Source organism: Juglans microcarpa x Juglans regia, chromosome 2D (assembly GCF_004785595.1).
Source record: "Juglans microcarpa x Juglans regia isolate MS1-56 chromosome 2D, Jm3101_v1.0, whole genome shotgun sequence".
Classification (NCBI taxonomy): Eukaryota; Viridiplantae; Streptophyta; class Magnoliopsida; order Fagales; family Juglandaceae; genus Juglans; species Juglans microcarpa x Juglans regia.
Window position 1 is genome coordinate 34,333,253 of NC_054596.1, and position 18,391 is coordinate 34,351,643.

Consider the following 18,391-nt stretch of genomic DNA (forward strand, 5'->3'; position numbering starts at 1 on the left):
TTGCTTACTTCCGCTACAATACTTCAAATTTAGTATTTGATAACCGGTTTATCCCAACAATTAACATAGAAATAATGTCACATCAAAGCTAGGTCAATTTTGTTGGGTGATCACTATTTTCATTGAACCAAGGGTGGATTAAAGTTTAAGGGTTCGTTTGATAATACAACTGTTCTAAATATTTTGAAATATTTTCATATATGTCATTCTCAAAGATCACTCAAATTTAAAATACCATTCAATTCTAAATCTTCAATCTTTTCATATAATCGTTACTTAATTATTACAACTTTTATAAACTCACAAACAAAATATAAAAAATAATGAGTAATGCTAAATACAGTCATGAATTATACAATTGCCGCACACTCATTTACCATTAAAAAATTAATTTTTTCACATGATTCCCATTTTTATTTATTTTTATTTTAAAAAAGGAGTGCTTGATGCTTGGGCACCCTATGACTAGAAATATCATTCTTAAAAAATAATGCTACTTTTTCAAATTTCAAAATAAAAATATTATTAAAAAATTATATTCACTTTATAGATTTTTATTAAACTTTTTTTCTCTCATTTTTTAAAATCTAATAAAATATTTTAACTAAAATAATTAACTCTAACTTAAGATATATCAAAATACTCCAAATATTCAAACCAGCCTCTAAGACTTCGTTTGAATCCTTAACTCCTCTCAACTTATCTCAACTTATCATTACAACTTTTTTAAATTCTAACATAAAATATAATAAACAATTCAACTTTTTCAAATTTCAAAATAATAATAATATTAAAAAATAATATTCTAACAATATTTTATTATTTTAACTCAACTCAATTCAACTCACTTCAATATTCAAACACAACCTAAACCTTCCCGGACCTATGAGGAGAATGACAAAGGAGCCTAAAGTTGACATTAGTCTAGTAGGTACTAAAAACTGGTTAAATCAAAGAGTCCAAAATTAAGCCTAACGTCGATTCAAATTAGTTTTTTGTATGTATTTTATTTATTTTGTTAAATGTTAAAAAAAAAAAAATACATAAATGCACCATTTGTAATATTTTTCACCATTTAAAAAAAATTCAAATATACTAACTATAATTTAGAGGGGACAAAATGAGGGAGCTAATTAGTATTTATTTGTTTATTATTCTTATTCTTATTATTATTTTTAAAAAGGGATGGGGTTGAAACTTGAAGCTGGTTTGGAATAAATTCAACAATGTAAAAATAGACAGTAAAAATAGACAATGGTTTCAGAACTTGTTTGGATATTAAATATATTTTGGATCATTTATTAATAATAGTAAAATAATTAATGAATAACAAAAAAAAATTTATAAATAATAATAAAATAATTTAAAAATAGTTTAGATTCCAAACATATTCCGTAGGCCTGAAAGAAAAAACGAAAGACAAAAAAATAATTTCAAAAAAAACTTTACGTACAAGGACGGCCCAATGAACAAACGCCCCGGTTCACTTCACTTCATTCAACTCTCTGCAACCTCAAAATGGAGGGAAATCATTCCCCAAAACCCTAAAAAACCAAACACAGTATCATACATATATGCACAGTTGCTCATTCATTGCAAATCATATGCGTCCCGATTAACTTATCCTTCATTTTAGAAAAAAGTTATTCTTTTGGCTGTGGAGGTTGGTCGGAACCGTCTATGGCGAGTCTTGTTCGGAACGCCTCCTTTCTGAAACGCTCTATTCTTCTACCTGAGGTCACTTTCTGTTCAAACTTTTAAGCGACCGACTTTTTAGCCCCTTTTTTCATTCGTGCTTATTTTGGGACTCACTGATCAAGAAATCAGAAATGATAGCTTTTAGAGATTGTAATCTTAGTTTTAGGACCAAAAAGGAAAACCTCACTCAAAGGAGCCTGTTGCAACTGTTTGAGTCAAAAGAGCTCGGTAGCTTGTTTCTAAGAAACGAAAACAAACATACATATAATGCGTTCAATATAACTTTTCTTTTGGGATTTCGTTTTCTGAGAAATCAAATGGGAATGTATAAATATGAGCATTTCTTTTCTCCGAGCTTATTATTTCTGAAGAAGCTTTGTTTTCGCTGTACTATTTCTCAGGGTTTTAGTTGAACTGTTTCTCTGTATATTTTTTTCTTCTATAGTTCCCAGGTTTGGCGCATTTGCAACTTATTTTAGTTGTTTATTTATTTGTCCAATCTCTTTCTTACAGGGCGTAAGAAGAGGTATATTGGGGACGTCTTCTCAGTTTTGCGACTTCTCTACTAGAGGTGCTGAAGCCTGAAATTATCTAAATGTTGACCAAACTATAGTTTGGGAGTGATAAAATTGGCGTTATTGTTGTCAATGTGTTTGTGGAATTTTATTATAATAGTTTTGCATGCCTTATGGGAACATAAGTAAATTGACGTGTACTGAGGATACTGGAATTGATTGATTTACCATGCTTTATGCTCTTGAAAGTGTGGGATGTCATTTATCTTGGTAGAATGATTACATATGATGTGAAACATAAATTCAATACAGTTTGTTCTTGCAAAATCCGAGTGGAGTTAGCACCCTAGAAATCACCCATTCCCCATTTTGTTTTGTATGTTAATTCGTGGATCATTAACATTCTCAATTATGATCTCCCTTAAGGTGGAAGGAAGTCCAAGACAGGTGGCATTGATCCTAGTTTAGAGAATATGTCTAAGAAAGACTTGGCCCTACAACAAGCCCTAGATCAGATCACGTCCTCATTTGGAAAGGAATCTATAATGTGGCTTGGTTCCTCTGGCCCTTTGCAGCACTTACCAGTGGTATCCACGGGTTGTTTTGCTCTGGATTTAGCGCTGGGAACTGGTGGACTTCCAAAGGTATCAGCTCTGTTCCATGAAATTTATGGACCTTGACATTCTTCGGTTTAGTAAATATTTTCTTTTTCAGAATGTACATTATTTATTGTTGGTGATTTTAAAAAAGGGGTTGTGCGCAGTTTTGCTGGTTTGCTTTCCTATGCTGTTTTTGGGCACTTTCCCTTATATCTACCATGTGCTCTTGATCCTTCTTATACTTTTACCTAATATATTACCTTTTGGTCACTAACTTAGGGACATCTTATCTTCAGCTAGAACACACGCACACACACGCACAATAGTATGTGCTTCAGCTAGCACACAACATTTTCCTTCCAGTTATCTACCATAGAGACCTTTATCTTCAGCTAAACACACACGTACACACTCCCACAAACATTCACCATTTATATGCATATAATACAAATGTGCACATGTGATGTGTTTTGGTCGCTCATAACATTCCTCCATCGGACTTCTGCAGGGTCGGGTTGTGGAGATATATGGTCCAGAGGCATCTGGGAAAACTACTCTTGCTCTACATGTAATTGCTGAAGCACATAAGCAAGGAGGTTATTCCTATATGCTTCTGTAGTTACTTTTTCTAATTGCATCACTAATAATAACAGGGAAAAGAATGGCTATGAAATCTGTTAAAAAAATATCCTCATTCTGTGCTGATGGAAACATAACTTGCAGAACATGATAAATCCTGGGGACATTTTTGTAAGTCTCCTTATTCTCTGCAGATGGTTTCTCGTGTATTTGATTTTGTTATAACTCTGGTTGATCACAAGTGAAACAGCTATTTCGGTGGTGCAATTCATTGTCCATTTGATAAACCATCTATCCTGGCCTTCACCCCCTGCCTCTTATTTTAGCTTTTTGCTAATTGTATAATCAAATAAACGGGCCATTTTTTACCAATTATACTGTTATATTATGGGAGTCATAGCTTGCCCTATTGAGTCATTAATTAGATGTATAAAGGGGATACTAAAAAAAAAAAGACTCGTTGTCTCTTCGAGGAATCTTGATTGTGGCCAGAACAAGAAAGATACTTTTTTTGGTAATCTTATGCGTCTCATGTCACAGAAGATATTCTCGGTATTTGTTCTCATGATTAGATAGTTTTGACCACATGTAGATATAATAGTACCATTGGTGAACTTTTAATGATCGTTACCGTTCCAAAGTAGACCATAATTATTTGAGGAAATTAAGTTTGTTTCATGTCATTTCTATATAGGTTACTGTGTGTTCGTTGATGCTGAGCATGCTCTCGACCCAGCACTGGCGCAGGCTATTGGAGTAAAAGCTGACAAGTTACTTATCTCTCAACCAGATTGTGGTGAAGAAGCTTTGAGTCTTGTGGACACCCTTATTCGAAGTGGTTCAGTTGATGTTGTTGTTGTTGACAGTGTAAGTAAGGTGCTCAGTTCGTGCTAATTTTGCCATGCATTCAAGAATTATTTTTTTTTCGGAAGTGTTACCCACAACATTTTGCAATACAGTTTCTTCCCCAACATTACAGAAATCTTTTTGTGAAAGTTATCTAATATTTTAATTCTGCTGTCATAATAATAGTTGTGTTTCTAATGGCAGGTAGCAGCCCTCGTGCCTAAAAGTGAACTTGATGGTGAGATGGGTGATGCTCACATGGCAATGCAGGCTAGATTGATGAGCCAGGCACTTCGCAAGTTGAGCCACTCTTTGTCACTATCGCAGACTATATTGATATTTATAAACCAGGTATCAATTTTGATTCTACTTTTGCAGCCAGTTGTATAATTCTGATAAGCTAAGCTTGAGAGGAAAAGTATTGGCTAGTTGACTTTGGCTGATGATAATCTGAGGTGTCGGCAAATGGGCCAAAGCTTGGGTTGGCCTTGGAACTGACAGCCAGGGCCAATAATTTTATTCTTTTTGTTAAATTTGATATGTGATATGACATCTATTTCTTAGCATTTTTCTTCCAAAAGAACTTGTCAAAAAATTTTTCTTCTTACAATCAATCATGCATATAGTCCCCTCCACCCCCCCCCCCCCCCTTCTTTTGTTTAATATAAGGTTTGGACTCCGTCAAGATGCTTCACTTGTCTAAAGAAAGTTACTATACCCAAGGGTGGTTGAGTTAATTTCTTTGGAAATGTTTTTATTTGACTAAGATGCTTTTGTTCAGCTGGGAATTCCGACTTACATATAATTGTATTCTGCTGGATCTTGGACATTTTATTTATTTAAAGAGTACCAGCAGCTGAAAAATTTATTTTCTAAAGCCTACCGATAAAAAAATAAATAAAATTAAGTGGCAGGTTTGGAATATATGTGCGATTCCTTGGAAAACTATATCATGCTTTTTTTGACAAGTAAGAAAGACAATTTTATTAATACGAAAGAAATAGGCAAAACTCATGTACATAGTGAGTATACAAAAGAAACACCTAAATATATTTTAAGAACCAGAAAGTGACAACAGAAAATCATGAGCCTTAGCTCCGTTAATCACTAAAGCAAAAAACCAAAGCAGTAAGGTGTGCGCAAAAAAATTTTGTAATTCCTCCAAAGTGCACTCCTTATCATTAAAACACCAATCATTCCTTTCCATCCAGATACACCACATAAGACACAAGGGACCATTCTCCAAACCACAGCCACTTGAGAACAACTGTGAAGACCATTCCAATTAGCTAGAAGGTCTACCACTCTCAAAGGCATCACCCGAGCCATACCGACTCTACAAAAAATTTCATACCATAGTGGTCTTACCACCTCGCAATGCAAAAGTAAATGATCCACTGATTCATGCTTTTTACACATATAAGACCAGTCCATAACAATGAAATCGCGCTTCCTCAAAATGTCTGTCATCACAATTTTTCCAAGAGAAGCAGTCCATATGAAAAAAGCAACTTTGGAAGGCACATTAGACCTCCAAATACACTTCCAAGGAAAAGAAAAACAATTTTGAGATGTCAAAAGCTTAAAATATGATCAAACTGCAAACTTATTGCTCCCCTTGGGCCTCCACAACATCTATCCCCATCATCGCTACCAAGCCTCAAAGAGTATAAAAAACTGGAAAAAGCTAGAACTTCATCAATTTCCCAATCATGTACAGCTCTGGTAAAACAAACATCCCACTGGAAAGAACCATTAGAATGGACTAATCGAGCTGAAACAGAGGCATGCCGATCAGAAACTTGACAATAGATGACCGGAAACAGCTATTGAGAGCGCGTTCACCACACAAAATATCAAGCCAAAATCGGATCCTAGAACCCTCTCCAACTGCATAACTAACATGGCTTGCAAAACTCTCCCAACCCTTTCTAATGAATTTCCAAAGACCCACACGATACGGACCCCTTACCTCATTAGAACACCAACCCCCCCAAGCACTTCCATATTTACTATCAATAACCTCCCTCGAAAGTGATTCCCTTTCCAATTGATATCTTCATAACCATTTCCCCAGCAAGGTTTTGTTAAAAACCTCAAATTATGAACCCCCAAACCTCCATTAGAGATGGGAGAACAATCTTTTTCCAACTAACCAGATGGAACTTAACTTCCTCTCTGATTCCACCCCACAAGAAAGCACAAAATAATTTCTCAATCCGGTTAGCCAGCCCTGCAGGCAAAGGAAATAAAGATAGAGAAAGTAAGTGGAAAGATTGGATAGGGTGCTCTTAGTTAAGGTAATTCTACCCCTTTTTGATAAATACAATCGTTTCTATCTAGCCAACCTTTTCTCAATTTTCTCAACAACCCCATCCCAAATAGCTTTAGCCTTAAAAGGTGCCCCCAACGGGCCCAAATATTTCATTTGCAAGGAAGCAACTTAACAGCCCCCAAAACTCACTAAGCTATTAATGTTGCGCACCACCCCCACCAGTACCATCTCAGACTTTCCAAGATTCATTTTGAGACCTAATTATTATTATTTTTTTTTGATAGGTAATCAAAGATATTGTATTCATAGAAATAGGCAAGGCCTAGGTACACATGAAGTATACATGAAAAATGCCTAGCTAGAGGTTACAATAGAAAGAAGATCATGGACAATAAGTTCGTTACAAACTATAGCCCCCGCCCATAGGAACAATGACTTAAAAAAGAAGACTTTACACTCATCCATAGTTCTCTCTTGATCATCAAAACATCTAGCATTTCTCTCACTCCAAATACACCAACACATGTATATTGGTACCGATATCCAAATTGCTGCTACCTGAGAATCTCTGTGTAGTCCTCTCTAGCTTGCAAGGAAATCCACCAATCTACAAGGCATACCCAAGACAATCCGACTCTTGAGAAAAAAACGATCCCATATAGCCTTGGCCACCTCGCAGTATAAAAGCAGATGATCAACTGACTCTCCATGCTTCTTACACATACAATACCAATTTAGGACAATAACCCGTTTTCTCAAATTATCTGTGGTAAGAATCTTGTCCAAAGATGCTGTCTAGACAAAGAAAGTTGCTTTTGAAGGAGCTTCCGTCTTCCATATGCTCTTCCACAGGAACATAGACATTCCGAGTTCGTGAGCTTTTGGTAAAAAGAATTGACAGAGAAGATACCTTTCTTAGAATGATTCCAATGCATCTTATCTCCGGAGCCCCCCGGAATACTTGCGGAATATAATGCCGCAAAAAACTCTGTAATAGACTCCAACTCCCAATCATGAGCTACCCTAATAAAGTTAATATTTCATTGAGGGGTGCCATTTGAAAAGACCAAAAGGTCGGCAATCGATGCCTCCTTTACTCTAGCAAGCGCAAAGATGGCAGAGAAGGTATCTCATAGATAATGGTTACCACACTATATATCAAATCAAAAACGGACATGCAAACCATCGCCCACAACAAAATGTTCATGACCCCGGAAGGTTCCCCAAAGGCTCCTAATGTTTTTCCACAAACCCACTCCATGAGAGCCTCGTACCTCATTCGAGCACCATCCTCCCCAAGCTTCCCCAAATTGAGAATCTATAATAGACTTCCATAAGGCCTCCCTTTCATTTTGGTACCTTCACAACCACTTACTCAAAAAAGCTTGATTGAATTTCATCAAGTGGCGAAACCCCAACCCTTCCCCAGAAATTGGGGTACAAATTGTTGACCAATTAAAATAGCTTCAAAACATAATGGCATTGCCCTTAAAAGCTTGCATCTGGCCATGATTTGCATTGCAGAAAAGAAGAGTATTATGTGTAAAAAGAAGATGAAAAAGTATGATAGAACATTATTAGCATTTCCGACGAAAAACAGGAAAGAAATCCCCCCGATGACGACCTCCACCATCTGACCAAATGTCTCCATGATAATAACAAAGAGTGGGGACCAAGGATCCCTGTCTCAATCCACGAGAGCTATGGAAAAAATCAGTAGGGTTCCCATTAACCAACATCGAAAATCGAACAGTAGAGACAAAATGCCTAATTTGCAATCGCCACATGTCCCAAGCATATAAAAGAGGAATTTGGGGCTTTGAGATAATTTGCTCCATAACCTTACTTATATGGTTAGCAAGAACCTTCGAAGTTATCTTGTATCACGAGACTAATAGGATGAAAATCCTTTACCTTTGAAGCTCCAAGTTTCTTTGGGATGAGAGCAATGAAAGTCACATTGAGGCATTTTTCAAACTTCTTGAAAGGATAGAACTCTTGAAAGACCTGCATCACGTCTTATTTCACCATATCTCAACAAGCTTGGAAAAATGGCATTGAAAAACCATCGGGACCAGGAGCTTTATCTTTTGCCATCCCACTAATCACATGATGAACCTCATGTAACACCCCATTCCTGTAGGATAGAGATATTACCAACATTTAAAACATAATGCCCGGTAAAGAGATTCATATCCTGAATTACCTCATTTATTGAAATTCATCAAAACGTTAAAATTGAATTGAACATGATTGTTTTGGAAATTGAACGAAATATAAAGAAACATAAACTAATCCTATGCATGACATAAAAGAAATCTAATTCTGGTGATAAAATCACTTATTCATTCCTAAGTCTTGGTACTAGATCTATTCCTGGCCATCCAGCTCTTCATCATCATAGACATCATCTGCGAGAATCAGACATGGAAGAAAACAAGAAACACACAAAAATAATGAGTTGAATACTCAGTAAGTAGTACATCGTATCGTAAAATATAGTCCTTGCCTAACATACAATTCATTTCTAGGATACCCTTCAGAACGTACATACAACTTCATGAATTTCAATCAAATACGTAACATGATCTTCTGGAAGACTTTACATACATATATCATCACAGATTTACATGGCACACATTTTCATTATTAACATAAGCGGAAGCATATATAATCAAAACATGTCATTGTGAATGCATAACGTCCTAGTTATCTTGTATTAACATGAAGTGAAACACGCTTGTGTCCGTGTTTCCACTTATCTGGCATAATATGGAGTGAAACATGCTTGAGTCCGTGTTTCACTTAACTTGCATAACATGGAGTGAAACACGCTTGAGTCCGTGTTTCACTTAACTTGCATAACATGGAGTGAAACACGCTTGAGTCCATGTTTCACTAAACTTGCATATCATGAAATGAAACACGCTTGAGTCCGCGTTTCATTTAACTTGAATATCATGGAGTGAAATACGCTTGAGTCCGTGTTTCACTAAACTTGTGGTTAACCATGCTTGAGTCCGTGGTACCGTTACATTTCTTATCTTTCTTAATGCATGAGATTTGCTTCATGAACATCTCTAACATGGCATAATCTTGTACATGGTATAGCGTAACATGACATGGCATGGCATATTCTTGTACATGACATATTCTTGTATGATTTAGCATGGCATATTCTTGTATGATTTAGCATGGCATAGTATAACGTGATATTACATAACATGCTATGAATGTTTTATGACGTTCCAAGGCATACATGATCCAGGTACTACTTGAACATGGCATACATGGTTTAAGTATTACACAAACATGGCATATATATAACCTAAGCATTTCATGAACATGGCTTGCATAATCTGACTATTACATGGCATACTTGACTTTGAACTACTACTTCAACATTTCATGGCTTTCATGTGAATTTAGTAACATTAAATCAATCAACAATAAATTCATTCACTCACGTATATTCTCATATTTCATCAAGATCGAAAAGTAAATTAACCTTGACTTGCCTCTTAGTGTAGCGTAGTTAACAATCATAAGCACATCACATTTTTTTATACATAATAATAATATTCACAATACGCATTTATTAATATGATCATACTATTTACCTCTTAGAGCTGCTTTCTGATTTTCAACTTGTAGCGCGTTACCTAAACGAGATCTAGACGTTAATAACTTCCTAGCAAAACGTATCGCAATACTCTACGTAATTAAATACGTATAAGGAATTTAATTACTAATAGACTCCAACAAATGCTTTGAAATCCTTTAAAAATCTTTTATAAAAATTGTGTCTAAATGCTGATAATTGTTCAATTAGATACAGCCCATGTAAAGGTAATGTATTTCTGAAAATATACTAGCCTTCTTTAAAATTGTAAACCAGTTTCTGTCGACCCAGAGATTAACCACTTAAAGAAAATACTATCTGACTGACTTAAGGCCCCAAGAAGTAGAGGCTCAGGAAATTACACCCTCACGGGTCAAAAGGGCATGCATGGAATTACAGAATCAATGGGGGGCTTTTTGGGAAACTGAATCACACGGAATAAAACAAGAAGAAAGAAAGAAAAAGAAAGAAGAAAGAAAAGAAAAGAGAAAAAAAGAAAAGAAAATAAAAGAAGAAGAAGTAAAACAAAGGCTTACGGGAGAGAGAGCTGTGCGATGCTCACCGAGGGAGAGCAGAGTGCGTCGGCGGCTCTAGGTGGCTAGAAGTGACTGGCGACGTGACTGGGGGGTCCCTATGGTGGTGTGACACCGAGAGAGGGAGAGAGAGAGAAACAGTGAGAGTTTAGAGAGAGATGGGTTTGAAACTCAAACAACCGAAAGGGAGGAAGGTGGCGCGCGGCGGCAGGGGCTTACCTGAGGGGGTGGGTTCAACGGGGTTGAGTTGGCCGGCGTTTTCTGGCGCCGTGGGTAGGGCTCCGACGTCCTGGGGTGGTCGATGATGGTTGGGCAGAGGTATGGTTTATGCGGGAATGTTGTTTCTCTTGATATATCAACGTGTGAATCACAGAGGCTTGAGAGTCTTTTATAGGCAATGGGAGGAAGCAACGTGAAGAGATTGGCTGAAATTTGAAATTGCCTAGACTTTAGGAACCTATTCTCACGTGGATACCGTTTCTGAGAGAGTTTGAAAAGTTTGACTTGGAGTTGCTCATACTCTGGAAACCGAAACTAGCACGGGGACTAAGTGGATAGAATATTCGAAGTTTTAAAAGGAAAGGAATCACTAAATCAATCTATCTGTTATCACAAAATCTAAAATAAATAAATAAATATAAAGAAAATAAAATACCAATAAATAAATAAATAAAATACTAGTTTTAAACCCTAAATTTAGACCCGTATGTTACACCTCATCTTTGTCAAAAGGTATTTCCAACCATCTCGCACTTTCATGAAAGCCAAACCATCAAGATTTGGCCTCCAAGTAGCTGGTTCAGCAAGAAGACTTTCATAATAATGTACAATATGATTTTGAATCTCAAGTGGAGAGAAAATCACACAATTATCTGAATATCGCATCACAATAGCATTACTATGTCGATGCGAATTAGCCATTCTATGAAAAAACTTAGTGCATTTATCCCCCTCTTTCAACCTAAGAGCCCTTTTTTTTTTGCCACCAAGAAATCTCCTCCATCAACAACACCCTCTCAAGTTCAACTACCACTAATTTTTGCCTCAACAAAATCTCCTTAGGAGAAACCCCATTCTCCTCCCAAACCTCCAAGTCATTCAACTCCTCCATAAGGGAATTCTTCTAGTTGTCAATATTCCTAAAATCTTCTGCATTCCACTTTTTTAAATCAAACTTCAAGGCCTTGAGCTTGCCAGCAAGAATAAAACTAGGAATGCCCATGAACTGATAAGAAGACCACCAGAAGCCCTGTGGAAACTGGTGATTGAGAGCAAATATGGGTATTTAAGGGGGGGGGGGGGGGGGATGGTGCACTAACGAAGTAAGGGGGGGCGTATGGTGGAAACACATTAGAAGAGGTTGGGAGGCCTTGAGTAGACATACTAGACTTCTTCTGGGAGAGGGCTCTAGGATCAAATTCTGGAGAGATATATGGTGTGGTAATAGTACTCTACAAGAGATATTTCCCTCATTGTTCAATATCGCTAGTGCTAAAAATGTATCAGTGGTGGAAGTTATGGAGATATCCAAGGAGCAGATCCGTTGAAACATCACCTTTAGTAGAGCGGCACAAGACTGGGAAATGAGTAGCTTTGCAGATTTTTACAGCCTTTTGTATTCTATATTACCAAGCAGTGAACAAGAAGATTTAGTGTGGTGGATACCAGATGGTAAAGGGGTATTTTCGGTTCACTCTTTTTACAAGGCTCTCACACAAGAACCCCAAACTCAGTTTCCATGGAGAAGACTTTGGAGACATAAGGCGCCTCCCAAAGCAACGTTTTTTGTATGGACAGCTTTGTTGGGGAAGATTCTCACAATCGACAACTTGGGGAAACGAAGGGTAATCATTGTAAATTGGTGTTGCATGTTTAGAGAAGGGGGAGAGTCTGTAAACCATCTCCTACTACATTGTAAGACCGCTCGGGTATTATGGAATGAGGTGTTCAGTAGATTAGACTTGTCTTGAGTTATACCGGAGACAGTGGTGGCATTGCTGGCCAGCTGGACCAATTTAAGAGGCATGCAACAGATTAAAGCCGTATGGAAGATGATCCTTATATGCATTATGTGGTGTATATGGCAGGAACGGAATGACAAGACATTTGAAGACAAGGAGAGATCGCAGGAGGAGTTGAAAGTTTTTTTCTTTAGAACACTTTGTACCTGGGCCATCGTTGTTGATTTCAATGGCATGGACCTACATGATTTTCTTGTCTGTAATGTGTCTACGTAGCTTAAGGCATTTTTTCTGTTTTAGACCTATGTATATGGCTTTGCCGATTCTTTGATCAATAAAATTTGTTTACTTATCAAAAAAAAAAAAAAAAAAAAAAAAAAAAAGAAGAAGACCACCAGCATCTCAACTTATCAACTCCTAATCACATATTTTCAAACTTAAAGTTCCGGCGACCCCCATGAATATCTCCACAATCCAACAAGATAGGGAAGTGATCCGAACATACTCGGTACAATCTCTTCTGACACAACTCTAGGTAATGAACCTCCCAAGAAGGAGAAACAATAAATCTATTTAGTCTCAGTCAACCCCGACTATTGGACCATGTGGACACTCTCCCACACAAGGGGGAGATCCAAAATATAAGTAAAAAATAAACTCTGAAAAATCCTCCATTGCCAAAAAAATACTAGATTCCCCTGATCTCTCACTTGGGAAGTGAGTAATGTTGAAATCCCCACTCATCCACCACATCACATCCCAAAGATGATACAATCCCGCCAATTCCTCCCACAAAAGTCTCCTTTCCCTATCTGAATTTGGCCCATAAATGCCCACATAGGCCCACTCCCACCCATCCTCAACATTTTTGAAAGAACATGCTACAAAAAAATTCCCAATACACTCCACTGATTCCACTCTTTTATCCCACATTAGGACACCTCCTAAAGCTCCCATAGATGCCAGATAAGCCCATCCCACAAAAGAACTCCCCAAACTATGGATGATACTTCCATCAATAAAACGTACGTTCATTTCTTGCAAACACACAATATCAACCTTTCAAATACGCAATAGAAACTTGATACGAAGATGCTTATTGGAATCATTAAGCCCCCTAACGTTCCAAGAGAGGATCTTAGGCTTCATAGGAAAAATGAGACCGCCTCCCTTTCAATCTGTCCCTCCCTCCACTCCCCTCCTTAATGTCATTATTAATGGAACATTATAGTCTTCTTAATTCCCTTTCTTTCTTTGATGCAGATTCCAAGGCCGAGGAGTGTCCAGATTCGATAGCAATTAGAAAAACCTTGAATTGCCCTTCAAAACCATCACAAGAGATCCCAACACATGCTTGAATCTTCTCACCCTTTTTAAAAACCCATTCCGAAACGACACTGGATGAAATTGGACTAGGTGGAAGTGTGCTTAAAAGGGTTGGATCAGCCTTTCCCCCCATTAGAACAATCTCCATCACACGGGACCGTTTGCAAATTTGAGACATCCGATACCCCCATAGGGAGATAGACTGAGGCTCCACACCAATATTAGACAACTCTTGGGAAATGACCCCATTTTCCATTCTCAATTGCTAAAGGATTTATACAGGGATCAAAGACGGAAATACCATTGAGAATGACTCCACAAACCTCATACCCTTGATGAACAGAACCAGAGACAAGCCAGAGTTTCTATCCATATCTACCGCCGCCATCTGTGGTCCATCTCGTAACATAAAACCCCCTTCCTCACTTTCCGGTGACATTTTTGGCTCAAACATGCCATCCGAAAGGTTGCCGGTCGCTGGCGATGGAGTCTATGCCTACCCAATCAACAATGAAGCAAGTATCGACACCACAATAGAGGAGCCAATTCCGAATCACCCTAAACAGACCCGGTACGAGCTGGGAGCTCTTAATCGAGCCCAGCTCATTTACTTTCTTTTTATGTTTAACCACTTTGCATGTCTGAGATCCCATAAGACTGCTTGGCCCATCAACAGGACCAGCCTTAAGCTTGCCCAATAAACCAGCCTCTAAACCCACAAAGCCCGTTGATGAGCCAATGCCCAATTGCACCCAATATAAAATTGAATTAACCTTCTCCTTCGTGACCAATAAGTCTCTCTGCATGGCCAATAATGAGAACCCTTCTTTATCTCCTGTCATACTGCCCTCGAAATACCAACCGTCTTCCTTTGGGAAGATGATTTGATTCCACAGCAGAGATATCGACAGTGATGAACGTGGTGACCATACGACTTCTCTCAGTAATCTGCCTCCACTGACCACTCTCACGTTGAAATCGTTGAATCGATTAACAAATTTCGACTCATACCCATCACAAAAGGAAGTAAGAGAACCAAAACCCAAAAGAAAGATAGGGTAAATAAGGAAATAGCAGAAAGACAGATAATGATTATAGATTATTTCCAGCGAGAATTGCCGGAAATAGGAAACCAGGGGTCAAGAGAGAGAGCTTTTATGCACATTAGAGTGACCCAAGAACATTCAACCTTTCATAACAAAGCTTCAAGCCCTTATGAGTTAATATAACCAGAGATTCAAATAGGATAATAGTTTTTTAAGAAGGTTTTGACCATCGAAATAACTTCTAGCTGTATCATGTTTAGTGTTTGACTAAGGTAGTGTCTTCTTAAAAAAGGGAAAAAAAAGTTCGACTTAACATGAGATTTCTTAATGGCTGTGTATAAAATGAGCTAGAGAAAATAGTGTTTCTTCTTTTTTTTTTTTTTTTTTAAATAAGTAGCTAGAGAATATAGGAAGTGGTACTTGTTTTCTTACTGATGTGCTGTTGCCATCCCGAGAGGTGAACTACAGAATAAGTGTCCTCATAGAAGTGGTTTGTTTTTCTTGATATCTCTTATTGAAAGACGATGATGCCTATTTCATGATCTGACCTCCTTAATTTTATCACCTTTTTTTTTTTTTTTTAACTTAAAAAAAAAAAAATTTTATCACATGTTTATCCAGACAAGATCAAAGCTTTCAACTTTTGGAGGATTTGGTGGGCCCACTGAAGTTACCTGTGGTGGTAATGCCTTGAAATTCTATGCTTCAGTGCGCATTAATATTCGGAGAACAGGGTTTGTCAAGAAGGGTGAAGAGGTATGATATTTAATCTATTTCTTTTCAATCACAAGATTATAGTTGAACTTCACGTGTTTGCCCCTAGAAGACTTGCTTGGCTTTAAATAGACTGCACAAATTACTGGTCTTTCGGCCTCTGGCTCGAATCATGTATACTTGTGCTCAGTAACCAGTAATTGGTCTTGTTTTGTACCATAGGCCTATTACAACCACCACAAGATGTAGAGTTAGGGGATGCTTGGGAAATGAGATGATATGAAAATTTTGTGAATAGTAGTAAGATTATTTGTGAATAGTAGTGAGATAGTTTGAGTTAAATATTTATTGGGTTTTGGAAAATGAGAGAGAAAAAGTTGAATAAAAAATATTGTGAAGTTAAAATATTGTTAGAATATATTTTTTTAATATTATTTTTGTTTTGGGATTTGAAAAGTTGAATTGTTTTTTATGTTTTGTTTGGAAGTTTGGTAAAGTTGTAATGATTAGTTTGGAAAAGTTGTAATGATTAGTTTGAAAATGTTTGTGTTTGAGTGATATTTGGAAAGGAAATGAGATGTAATGAGATGGGATGGGATGGGATGAAAATTGTTTCCAAAAAACCCCTTAAGCAATCACAGGAATTTATAAATGGTCTTAAAATGATGAAGCAGTGAAAGGACGAATTGTTGATTGCTTGAAGTTGCTAATCACAGGATCAAGCTATGGGTAGCTAAGTGCCTAAAATATTCTTGGCTTTGGAAATTTTCTGTTTTCTCCATTCTAGCAGTCCCAGCCACTCTATAAATTTGCGTTTTTTGGGGATTGGAAATTGCAAATACTTTTTATTATTGCTGAAAAGATCTGATGCCGTTCTGTATAACTTGTATGCAGTACGATATCTTGTGTGGTAATGTTCTTACTCTATTGTAAAGGCCCCTCTTTAAGCAGGCCTTGATCCTTTTCCTCTGCGAGCCTCATTTACAAAATATGGGGAAAGCCTGAAGCAATTCACAAGTCCTTGTCTAAAATGGCTTTTATCTTGGTACATTTTCTTGCAATCAAGCCATCCATATCATATTTTTTTGCAGGCTTTGGGAAGCCAAGTTCTTGCAAAGATTGTGAAGAACAAGCTTGCCCCTCCGTTTAAAACTGCCCAATTTGAGATCGAGTTTGGCAAGGGTATATCTCGGGAAGCAGAGATCATAGATTTTGGAGTAAAACACAAATTTATCTCAAAGGCTGGTGGATTTTACAATCTTAATGGTCAGAATTTTCATGGGAAGGATGCATTTAAGAAGTTTTTGGCTGAGAATGGAAGTGTAAGAGAAGAACTTACAGTAAAGCTCAGGGAGAAGCTACTTTATGCCGAGACAGAAAAGGAACCGGCAATAGAGGTTACGGATGGAGATCTTTTAGAAGAAATTGTTTCACCTGATTCTACCGATGAGGAAGCAGTTGAAGCGTAGGTGTACATTGGACTTGAAGCACAGTTGGAGGTTTTTGCTTCCTCTTACCCTCAAGTAGGGTTCATCGTTCCCTGTGAAATGCCGTTGTCTTCTCCTGAGCAATTGGCAGCACGTTCATTTTATTGGGCACAGCTTGGCTTCAGTATTGGAATTTGGTTCAGAATCACTTGCTACTGTTCCTTATAATGACGTGTTAAAGGTTTCCTAATGATGGTCTTGTAAATTAATTTATTTTCTTAAGCCAATGTGTCATGCACCATGTATCGAATGAGAGTTTTGTTGTTTCAGAAGTATCAACTTGGAAGGAGGGCCATTGGCCATTTGATATAGTTTTAGCTACATTTTGTAACGAGGTTTGTGTTACATACATTTTAGCGGTGGTGGTTGGCACTTGGAAGTGGAAATTGAAAAGGTCATAATACCATCACTTTCCCTATCATTCTAACTCTTTATAGAGAGAGCATGGCCTAATTTTATATTCGTATTATTAATGGTTTTTTCCTTGTACAATTAGATCTTTTTTTGTTTTTCCTTAGGGTGTTCTGGACATCACAACAACAGAGGTTGCCGATTATATGGTTGGAGGTGAGCACCATAATCTCTCTCTCCCTCTCTCCGTTGACTTTTCATTTTCCATTTCCAGTGCTTCTTGCCGGGAATGATCCTTAATCATTCTGTTCGTAATCTCTCGTCTTATCATTGGATTTGTTGAGTTTTCCTTTTTATTAGTCAGTTAGTTTGGAGATGGATGGGAGTTTTCGTATAGAAGCTAGGCTGTTGGTATTCAAGAGAAGAGGAGGCGATGCTGTCTGTATTACTGAAAAGAGTAGGAAAGACTACAATTTCTCTACATTTATTTGGAGGTATGGTTGTTCGGCTTGCCAAGGTGATGGAGGAGTCTGATGAAATTTGGCAATATGGAATCATACCAGACTAGAAGGGAGGGAGACAGTTTTTTATGGTGCAAAGGGGTCAAAATTCGTCTGGAAGGTGCGTGAAGCTGATTTAAGTATGGAACAGGTTTGGGTAAAGGTATGTTAGTCATTTCTGAAGGGTGGAGAGGATGCGGATGGGCTGGTTTTGGTGAGGAACTTGAGAGATATGGTTGGGTCCTCTTCTTCTGTGTTTGCTCCCGTTAACAGAGTTGTTCCAAAAATGGGTCTGCTTCTAGAGATCCTAATGGTAAAGAGGTGGCTAATACAATTTCG

General features: G+C 37.5%; 1 protein-coding gene across 1 annotated transcript; it reads left to right on the forward strand.

Annotated features, from left to right (window-relative positions):
* Positions 1 to 1,466: 1,466 nt before the first annotated feature.
* On the forward strand, positions 1,467 to 17,622 carry LOC121250369 (DNA repair protein recA homolog 3, mitochondrial-like). The gene is made up of 8 exons (XM_041149485.1): positions 1,467 to 1,737; positions 2,212 to 2,269; positions 2,640 to 2,857; positions 3,321 to 3,408; positions 4,086 to 4,258; positions 4,442 to 4,588; positions 15,622 to 15,756; positions 16,806 to 17,622. Exons 1-8 carry the CDS (start codon positions 1,681 to 1,683, stop codon positions 17,181 to 17,183), a joined length of 1,254 nt encoding a protein of 417 aa, XP_041005419.1. The 5' UTR covers positions 1,467 to 1,680; the 3' UTR covers positions 17,184 to 17,622.
* Positions 17,623 to 18,391: the final 769 nt, after the last annotated feature.

Excerpts from the sequence above, each read along its gene's own strand:
- LOC121250369 (XM_041149485.1), top strand. The coding sequence starts at position 1,681 with ATGGCGAGTCTTGTTCGGAACGCCTCCTTTCTGAAACGCTCTATTCTT. Across the intron at positions 2,270-2,639 it reads TTGCGACTTCTCTACTAGAG|GTGGAAGGAAGTCCAAGACA; the intron begins GTGCTGAAGCCT and ends ATCTCCCTTAAG. Across the intron at positions 2,858-3,320 it reads GAACTGGTGGACTTCCAAAG|GGTCGGGTTGTGGAGATATA; the intron begins GTATCAGCTCTG and ends GGACTTCTGCAG.